We start from the raw sequence: 10932 nt of genomic DNA, 5'->3' as shown, positions 1-10932 counted from the left end.
AACTCACTCTGTAGAGCAGGCTGGCCTCGAACTCAGAAATCCGCCTGCCTCTGCCTCCCAAGTGCTGAAATTAAAGGCGTGCACCACCACCGCCCGGCTTCCAAGTTGCTTTTTCTTTGTTGTTTTTGTTTGTTTGTTTGGATTTTTTTTTAAAAGATGTATTTATTTTATATATGTGAATACACTGTCACTGTCTTCAGACACACCAGAAGAGGGCATCAGATCCCATTACAGACGGTTGTGAGCCACCATGTGGTTGCTGGGAATTGAACTCAGGACCTCTGGAAGAGCAGTCAGTGCTCTTAACCACTGAGCCATCTCTCCAGCCCCATGTTTGGATTTTTTTTGTCTTGATGTTTTATTATAGCAAAAGAAGTCCTAAGACAGTTGGTAAGGAAAAATTCTTCATCTATTGGAAATGAGATCTTACAGTGAATGGTTCCTGCGTGTGAACTGGGCAGAATTGGAGGCTGATAAGAAAACACCCTTAAGTCACGAGGTCAAAGGAATCCCTGCTGTGCTAGGTCATAGGCAATTGAGACACATACTTTGTAAATGAAAGTTCAGAAAATTATGAGGTCCCCAGAGTTGCCTGTTACCAGCTAGGATACAGTAAGAGTAAACTGGAAACTCACATGTGTTTAGGTCTAAGCTTGGTTCATTGCTATTGTAAGACTGTTATTTGAGATACCTGTGCAGAATGCTTAGCCCTCTATAAATAGTCTTCATACTGAGTTGACTGAGTTGTGTTGGGTGGTCTGGGTCTGCTGACTGCTCTTTCACCGAATTCCAGATCAGGGCTCTCTTAGTTTTCCCTGTCTTTATATCCTGCCTTAATTACCCCTCTGAGGCTTTTATCCCTTGATATGTAAGGATTGTATATAATGGCTGACAACTTGTTTTCTGAAGCTAGCTCACTGCTGAGTAGGGATGTGGCCCCATCTACTTGGGGACTGAAAAAAGGAAAAATCTTGATCTTGCTGACCTAGTAAAGCAACGGTTCTCAAATGACCTTTTCACAGGGTTTATATATCAAATATCTTGCATATCAAACATTTATATTATGATTCATAAGAGTGGCAAAATTACAGTTATGAAGTAGTAACAAAATAATCTTGTGCTGGGGGGGATCACCATAACATGAGGAACCATGGTTGCAGCCCTAGAGGGTTGAGAACCTCTGCTCTGGAGCCTCATGAAGGTCGTGGATCTGGCAGAGAGGATGCTCTTATTCAGCACATCAGAGGATGTCATGCCTGGTCCCAAGATCAACACTAAAGGCCTTTTTAGTGTGAGGTGCCTAGTTTCCATGAAGGTTTGATAGAAATCATTAAAATGTACAGAGAGTTCAATCTAGATTTAATTTGATTGGATTTCATCATGGAGGTCCAAGGATGAATTGCCCAAGTTGTCAGGAAGGAACTCTAGTGCAGCACGGTTACACACAGCACAATCTAAGCTTTCTTCTGTACTTCTGTTATAATCTCAAGGGCCTTCCGAATTTGCAATGTGGTGATCCTTTTCATCTTAGGATTTTAAGAGAGACCCTATGGGTTGTGAGAATAATAAATATTAACATCTAAGGAAACTAATATAAACTTCAAGAAGTAATCAGAACAGACTAAAAGGAAACTATGGTGAGGCTGTAATCACTGCATCTGGTTACAGTCCATGTACCTAAAAGAGAAAGATTGAACAGTTTAAACCATAGTGGATGTTTAAACCATAACTATGGATGGAGTTAGAGCTGGAGTTAGCCGGCTCTGTACTTGAGGTTTTCTCTTGTTTTTAGAGAGCTTTGCAATCTCATTATGTCTTCGCTGGTAACTGACTTTGCTCTTAAGCTGTTTTTGAGGCTCTGGGTTCTCATAGGACACAGGCTGTATTCTAGAATAAGGCTACATTAACTTCCTGAGTTCTTTCAGTCTGGGGAGAGTAGGTCACTACATACCCTTAAGGTGTCAGCTGACATGTATACTCTTGGCATGGATGTGTCTGAGTGAGTATGGATGCTTGTCACACACTGGGCTCTGGCAGAGATAGAGCAGCAGGTTCACGTGAGCTTCTTTTCTCCTGATGTCATGAATGAGAGGGATTGCTAAAATTCTCAGGTAGCATGGATGCCTTATTTTTCTATTGGTCTTCATGGAGCAGCAGGTTCTTGTGTCTCTCTTGAGTCCCACGGCTATTTGGGTTCAGATCACCTGTGTTTTTGGGTGGCTCATTCACTCTCTGCTTCTGCATTAGGTATGATGACAGCTAATTCTCACAGAGATATCAAGGTCATTTTTCTGTATCATCTTCTACTGACCTGGCCTGCAGGTCAAGTTATTTGGGGGAACGAGGAGGGTCACAACCTGTGAATAAAGAATGGGCAAGAGAGATGACAGGACTCAAGGAAGCATTGCTTGTCAAGAGCCGTTTACTTAGTGGAGCTGAGCATATTTAAAGCAAAAATCTTGGAGGGGAGGGGAAGAGGAAGGAGGGGAGATGGAAGGTTACAAAATCTTCTGGGGTTGAGCTCCAGGGTGACAGGTGGGGAGGGGGTGGATTTCTGTGAATGTTCTTTTTCCCAGGGCCAAGCCGGATCCTTGTGATTGTCAGGCAGGATGTTAATCTCAGGGTTCTCAGTTAGCTGGGGCAGGATGTTTATCTCAGGGCTCTCATGGTTCCCAACATTCTACGTGTCTGGGAATGTCCTCTAACTTAGGAGAGATTCCAGATATTATGACTTATCATTAGGCTACATCTGCGCAATTCCCAAAGCTGAGGCTGACAGCATTAATTCCATTAGCTTTTGGGATTTCCATCAACATAAGTTTCTATACAAGTGTGCCTAATAAAGAGACCTGGGTTACTGATAAAGGCAGGGAATGAAGTGCCCATTTTGAAAAGTAAGCTGGCATTTCCCCCTGCCATGTCAGGAGTTATTCAAGGACCGTCAGTGGTTTCTTGCAGTCATTGAGAAACAAGAGCTCCTCTGGCTTCGGTCCTCCGGAGCAGGCACCATTAAAGCCGAAGGCCCTTCCATCCCTTGCTGGATGACATATCCTTCCTCATGGGGATCCCCCTCTTGCTGAGGGGACAAGCTGGGAATCTTAGAGCTCTAATGTGGGCAGTTAGTTTTAAATTCCTTTGTGTCTAAAGCTGTAACAATCCTTTGTGGGATTTCGTTGAAGGGGAAAATTTTTATTTGCCTTGGGAAATGTATTACATGTACACATTACACATATATACATAAACGTGTATTTTAGTTTCATATCTACTCTGTCAGATTTCTGAACAGCTGGTTTTTGCTTCCGTTCACTTGATGAATTACATCTGCACAATGACTTTAGCATGTGGGTATTTTTGGCCAGTAAGCTGTTTATTTTGGAGAAAACTGACAGTGGAATCTAGAGTTTTTGTTTTGTTTGTTTGTTATGGTGTGTGTGTATTGTATAGATGCCCATTTGTGTGCACATGTGTGTGCTTTAACAACAATATTAAACCATAGGAGACAGAAATATTCTTAAAACAGATTGAAGCACACTGCTAGATCATCAAAGGGGCCTAAAAGAATGTGGCAAAATTCCTGTAGCATTTCAAGGAAGGGTGAGGTGGGGGAGGGACTTGCAAGGCGCCTACCCTTTACTTCTAAACTATTGGCTAGCCATAGATTCTGGAGATGGGAATCTCTGTTGAACCTACTGATTTACATGCTTATTTGGATTGCTTGCTTAAAACAATAGAAAAATGAAGTAAATAAAACCTACTTTATTTTAGGGTCATGTAAATTTGTAGAAGAGCTTATTCTGTATTCTGTACTTCTATGTTGAAACAGACAGAAAAAATCCTGGAAATTTAGACATTTATGATCAGGTTCTCAGAATTCATATTACAAAGTGATTGCATTGTGTTTTCTAGCTCATTCCATTGAGCATGACTGAATCTCTTCAGCTAAATGAACAATTCATGTTTACCTAAGAATCACCCGGTTCTAGAAATACAGACTCAATAACTGTATAGTAAATGTTTGCTTTCTGAAATCTTTGGTATTGTAGATTTTGTAGTGCCTACTCTACAATGATTAGAATATGATTCCTTGGATTATTTTCTAGTATTTGGAATGCTAGAAGCCTCCCTCATTGCTTTGTCACTTTGCCTGCAGCTTCCCGTTGCTTCAGCTTGCTTGAGTTTAAGGTCCCCATGTTTGTGTGACCAAGAGCTCATGGGATACTTTTATATATTAGAATCATTTCAATATTTTTAAATGTGAATTGATGAATTTCCAATTGAATTCCCATAATATAGATTTGAAAGTAATACTGTGTGGATTATTCTAGTAATTATGCATTGAAATTTGAAAGATATCCTTAATGTTAAAGTCATGTGATTTCAGATGATTTATTTTGAGGTACTACGTCATAAATAAATAGGTGAGAAACTAAGGAAACAATACCAATAGGAAAGAAGGTTTGAATAGGACTCCTCATGGCTTCAACTCTGATCTTAGGCTAGGAATTTAGATTAGCATTTCTTAAATTTTCTAAAGCATGCGTTCTGTTCATTAAATGCACCTTTTCATACTGCATGTTACTTTCTAGAATTTTGATTGCCTTTTTTTTTTTTGTCCAAGTAGTATATGGAGGTCCTATTTTTTTTCCAATTTGTGTTCCTATTAGAAATATTGCCAGGCAGTGGTGGCACACACCTTTAATCCCAACACTTGGGAGGCAGAGGCAGGTGGATTTCTGAGTTCGAGGCCAGCCTGGTCTACAGAGTGAGTTCCAGGATAGCCAGGGCTACACAGAGAAACCCTGTCTCGGAAAAACTATCACTGTTTTCTGGTAACAGTAGTTAGCTTTGACCGGCTAACAGAGTTACTTTCTTTACAGCAGCAAAATGAATGGTTTTAATTAAGGCATAAGAAAAGTATTTTTAGCAGTATACTAACCAAGGTAAGAGATCATTGAAAGACAACTTCTAGGTTTTTCCTAAAAAGAAACTCATGTAAATTTAAACCATGCAAACACATTAAAACATCTCACAAACAGACACTTTTACATTTCTCCAGTGTCCCACTGGGAGCATGAGTGCCTGGTGTTGGCACCATTGGAAAGTTCTTCACCATGCATGTCCCTGAAACTTGACTTCCTTAACTCAAGCCATGTGCCACAAAACCCTGGGCAGAAGAGATGGGGGTCAGGACGTGTGAGTAGGGATGGTAGGTGCTTTGAACCCTTAGGGACTGTAGGAGTCCTTGGAGCAGCTATTGGCTGGCTTACAGCCTGTTGAGGCCCATGGACCAACATGGGTCGGTTTGTGGCCCTTCCCAGTAGGGGTGGCATCTGAAGGGAGAAGAGTCTCTGTTATCTGCCCTGTGCCCCATGCCCTCAGTCACAGGTCCATTCATAAGATGCCAGTGCAGTTGAGAAATATGTGAGTGAGTGAGCTCTTAGACTTTTTTCTTTTCTAACAGGATGGCCTCATACCATGTTCTCACCCCACCACGGATGACAACCAAAGGACGGAGGAAAACATAGATGCAGTTGACAAGCTTGGGAGGTACAGCTGCTTGTGCATTCCTTTAGTTGTTTAAAACAAGCTGGGGCAGGGTGCTATGGGATGGCTACAGTAGCTGAGTAATATTAAACCAATAAGAAGAAACCCATTTGCAAGTATTGGTAGTTACTGAAAGCCAGGACACCAAAGCATGAGTTAATTGTAACAGCAATTACTCAGAGTGGGAAAGATAACCATGCATGATGATTTATGTTCCCCTTTAAAACTGCCTGACTTTTGTCATGAGCTTAGACCAGTGAACGGGTTTCCAAGAGTTACACTGGTTGATAAAGAGCAGCCTTAACTGACTGACCCAGCTCTGTGTTCTCTTCCCTCAACTTCTCTCTCATGTTCACCTGCAAATGGGAGCTGAAATGATTTGGGATGTTAATGGGATGTCTATGCTTGAAGGCAGTTTTTTTTTTTTTTTTTAAGAATGTTGATGTTGCTGGGTGGTGGTGGCACACACCTTTAACCCTAGCACTTGGGAGGCTAGAGGCAGGCAGATTTCTGAGTTCGAGGCCAGCCTGGTCTACAGAGTGAGTTCCAGGACAGCCAGGGCTACACAGAGAAACCCTGTCTCAGAAAAACCAAAATAAAAAATATTGATGTTATGTTGTTCATGAGTGGCTATTAATTGAGATCATTGAATTATGTTAGATTCTTCTTTAGTTTTTCCTCTGAGAAGTGTGTTTGAGGGAAGAAAATCCTTTGGTTGGATATAAAAGTCATAGATAGGTACCATAACAGAAAGGATTTGAGTTTAGTTCCTTCCTTTCCTATTCGATGGCTGTGTGACTTGGGACTATTAATAACACCCACCGTCTTTTCTGACACAGGGAGGGTGGCACATGCTCGCAGGAGGCCACAAGAAGGCATTGCTTCCTTCAGCGCTGACTTCTTCTGGCTTATCAGTATCATTTGTTCACTTAGCTACTCTGTCACTGTACTTAGTGGGTTTATACAAATTGCTTTTGCTTCTCTGACCTTTACCTGAGCCCCAGCACATTCCATCACACTCAGAGAGTAATGCAGAACTTTCTATCGCAGAGCTGGCCCACATCCTCGCACCCATGAACTGTGGGTGGAACTTGTCCATTATCATCAAGGCAGGAGCATGGCAGCATTCAGGCAGGCATGGCACTAGAGGAGCTAAGAGTTCTACATCTTATTCCAAAGGCGAAGACTGGCTGGCATCCTGAGACAGCTAGGCAAAAGCTCTCTAAGCCCATTCTCACAGTGACACACTTCCTCCAACAAGGCCATGCCTACTCCAACAAGGCCACGCCTCCTACTAGGTCCAAGCATATTCAAACCACCACAAAAGCCTTTGGCAAAATCTAACACCCCTTTGTGATGAAAGTCCTGGAGAGGCTAAAGATACAGGGAACATAACTCAACATAATAAAGACAATTTACAGCAAGCCCATAGCCAACATCAACCTAAATGGACAGAAACTCGAAGCATTTCCAGTAAAATCAGAAACAAAGCAAGATCCTTCCCTCTCTCCATACCTATTCAATATAGTACTTGAAGTCTTAGCTAGAACAATAAGATAACTGATGGAGATCAACGGGATACAAATAGGAAATGAAGAGGGTAAAATATCCTTATTTGTAGGTAATATGACTTTATAGGTAAAAAACCCTAAGCATTCCACCAGGAAGTTTCTACCCCTAACAAACACTTTTTGCATAATAGTGGGATACAGAATTAGCACACACACACACAAATCATTAGCCCTTGTCTTACTTAGTTAGGGTTTCTATTGCTGGGATAAAACACCATGACCAAAAAAGCAAATTAGGGGAAAGGGGGTTTGTTTGGCTTACACTTCCATATTGCTGTTCATCATCAAAGGAACTCAGGGCAGGAACTCAAGCAGGGCTGGAACCTGGAGGCAGGAGCTGATGCAGAGGCCTTGGAGGAGAGCTGCTTGATTCATCATGGATGCCTAACATGCTTTCTTATAGAACCCAGGGCCACCAGCTCAGGGATGGCACCACCCACAATGGGCCAAGCCCTCCCACACTGATCACTAACTGAGAAAATAAATGCCTTACAGCTGGATCTCATGGAGGCATCTTCTCAGTTGAGGTTTCCTCCTTTGGGATAAGTTTGGTTTGTGTCAAGTTGACACAAGAGTAGACAGCACACCAAATGACAAATGGACTGAGAAAAAAATCAGGGAAAAATACATTAAATAGTAGCCTCAAAAATATCTTGAGGCAACTCTAACCAGACAAGTGAAAGACTTGTATAATGAACATGTAAGATGTTTGAAGAAAGAAATTGAAGAAGACACCAGAAGATGGAAAAACCTCCCATGCACATGGATTGGTAAGATTAATATAGTGAAAACGGCCACCCTACCAAAAGCAATTTACAGATTCAACACAATCCCCATCAAAATTCCAACACAATTCTTCACAGAAACTGAAAAAAAAAAGCTTATTTTAGCTATATATGAAAACACACACATGTGTGAGCAGGCACATATTTATGCACACACACACACACACACACCAGGATAGCTAGAACAATCTTCTATAATAAAAGAACTGCTGGAGGTGTCGTCATCCCAGATATCAGTTGTACAACAAAGCTATAGTAATAAAAAGAGCATGGCATTTGCATAAACAGACATGTTGATCAACGAAATGGAATCTTGGAGCCAGGTATAAGCCCACTCACCTGAATGTTAAGACAGCATCTTCAACAAATGATGCTGGTCAAACTGGATGGCTACAGGGAGAATAATGCATCTAGACACTTACCACCGGCAGGAAACTCAACTCCAGTGAATCAAGGGCCTTAACCTAAGGCCTGATGGGAGGAAAGGTGGAAGAGCTTTCCTGAACTCACTGGCCAAGGTAAAGGCTTTCTACAGAACACCGCACAGGCACTAAGAACAACAGTTAATGCACAGGGCCTCATGAGAGAGAAAAGCTGCTGGATGGCAAAGGACAACAATGTCCAGCAAAGTGGCAGGCTACAGATGGGGAAGAAATCTCTACCAATTACAGCTTTGATAGTGGAATAAAGAGTACAAATAATCCAATTAAAAAGTGGAATATAGAATGAAGCAGAGAGTTCTGGAAAGATGGAACCCAAATGGCTAAGAAACATTTTTAAAAAATGTTCAGCATCAGGGGCTGGAAAGATGGCTCAGTAGTTAAGAGCACTGACTGCTCTTCCAGAGGTCCTGAGTTCAAATCCCAGCAACCACATGGTGGTTGACAATCCTCTGTAATGAGATCTAGCACCCTCTTCTGGTACGTCTGAAGGCAGCTACAGTGCACATCTTACATATAATAATAAATAAATCTTTAAAAGAAAAAAACTTTGTGGGGGAAGGGGGAGGGAACAGGTTGGGTTTTTTTTGTTTGTTTGTTTGTTCTTTTTAGAAGGGAAAACCAGGAAAGGAAATATCATTTGAAATGTAAATAAAGAAAATATATAATTAAAAAATGTTCAGCATCCATAGTTATCAGGGAAATACAAATTAAAACTATTTTGAGGTTTCATCTGGCATCAATCAGAATAGCTAAGATCAATAAGATGAACGAGTTTGCTTCAAGAGTGTATCTCCTGATAATGTCAGAAGCCACATCTATAAAGTCCTCCAATATGACTGCCTAAGCATGAGTTGAATAAGAATGGACATGCATATGTGTGTGCATGCATGCGTGTGTGTGTGATAATAATGAAATAAGAGGCCATGAATTTGAAGGAAAATGAGGAGGGTATATGGAAAGGTTTGGAGGGAGTAAAGTAAAGGGAGAAATGTTGCAATAATAATCTCAAAAAAAAAAAAGAAAGAAAAAGAAAAAGAAAAATTGTGAGCTCTAAGCTGTTGCTGCTCCCATGCCTCCACTCCAGCCATCATGAACTCTAGCCCCCCAAATCCATAAATCCCATTAGACACTTTTTTTTTTTTTTTTACTAAGTTGCCATTGTCATGGTATCTATCACAGCAACAGAAAAGTAAGACCAGGAGCTATGTAGCCTGAGCAGCTACCTCAGTCTCCCAGAGGTAGGCACACACAGAACACAAATTCATTGTTCTCCACACCCCAAACCTTATGCAGAATCCACATTAGTCTGTGCACCCATGGTAACAGTCTGAGGGATCCCTTCGCTTTTCCACTGTAAACCTGAGAGGTTCAGAGAAGGCTGGAGGGAGTCTCCTTTCTTCTGGGACGTCTCAGTGACAGGAAGCCTCACTATGCTCATCTCCAGGGGAGGTGACATCTTTGGTCCCTCAAATGATCTGTTGTAGATGGTAATGAATCTCTCCCAGGGAACTTGCTGTTCTTCCCCAATTGTCATGGAGATTAAATATCATTCTGTGGGTAATATGCCGTGTGTTCATACATGTATGTCAGAGGCCTGGTATGGCAGTGCATGCCTATAATCCCAGCACTCAGAAGGCAAAGGTAGGCAGGTCTCTGAGCTCCGGGGCACCCAGACTACAAAGTGAGACTCTTTCTCAAAATAACCGACCAGTCAAAAACCAAGCAGTATGGCTCAGTATGAAGGAACAGTGGTCATCTCTCCTTCCTTGGTCTTTACTTTGACTATTTTTCCATGCATGGTTGTGACTCAGTAATGTTATAATCACTGCCAATCATGTTGAGGTGATGAGAAAAATTTATAGTTACAAATAATTATCTTAGCTTTTCTGAATTACACATCACAAAAATAAAACAGGTAAAAATCTAATTTAAGAGCAGACCTTGGGCAAAAGCTCCGCAGCCAGTCCCACAATACCCAGAGGAAGCTCCACTCCCAGACGTTCTCATACACCCAGGATCAGAGGTGAGGAGGACTCAATATCATCTGTCCCAACACCAGCAGTAACTGGGACCAGCAGGACCAGGCATACAGGAACTCCACCAGCCCAGTGGCTCAGGTTTCTTCCTGTCTGTCTGGGCTGGTGCCCTGAGCAGACATTAGGCACAAACTCTGCAGCCAATCTCACAACACTCAGAGGAAGCTTCACTCCTAGGTGCTCTAACAAGCCCAGGATCACAGGATCCCAGAATCACAGGATCACAGAGACAGCTTGACTCTGAGGAGATCTGACACAACCAGGATCACAGGAAGGACAGGCTTCAGTCAGACTTAGCAAGGGAAGATAGCACTAGAGATAACCAGATGATGACGGGCAAGCGTAAGAATACAAGCAACACAAACCAAGGTTCCTTGGCATCATCAGAACCCAATACTCCCACCATAGCAAGTCCTGGACACACCATTACACCGGAAAAGCAAGATTCAGATATAAAATCACTTCTCATGGTGATGATACAGAACTTTAAGTAAGACATAAATAGCACCCTCAAAGAAATACAGGAGAACACAGGTAAACAGCTAGAAGCCCT

The 10932-nt window shown here is 41.9% G+C and overlaps 1 protein-coding gene across 6 annotated transcripts in view; it reads left to right on the top strand.

The window, feature by feature from the left end:
• Positions 1-10932, top strand: part of LOC116069287 (ankyrin repeat domain-containing protein 26-like) — a 107553-nt gene that overhangs the window by 12039 nt on the left and 84582 nt on the right. For all 6 annotated transcript variants that reach the window (XM_031339817.1, XM_031339818.1, XM_031339816.1 and 3 more), the window contains exon 7: positions 5462-5547. In XM_031339817.1, the coding sequence (XP_031195677.1) occupies positions 5462-5547 (86 nt within the window). The remainder of the gene's footprint in view (positions 1-5461; positions 5548-10932) is intronic.

The sequence above is a fragment of the Mastomys coucha genome, unplaced genomic scaffold, assembly GCF_008632895.1.
Source record: "Mastomys coucha isolate ucsf_1 unplaced genomic scaffold, UCSF_Mcou_1 pScaffold22, whole genome shotgun sequence".
NCBI lineage: Eukaryota > Metazoa > Chordata > Mammalia > Rodentia > Muridae > Mastomys > Mastomys coucha.
This window is presented reverse-complemented; position numbering and strand designations above follow the sequence as displayed.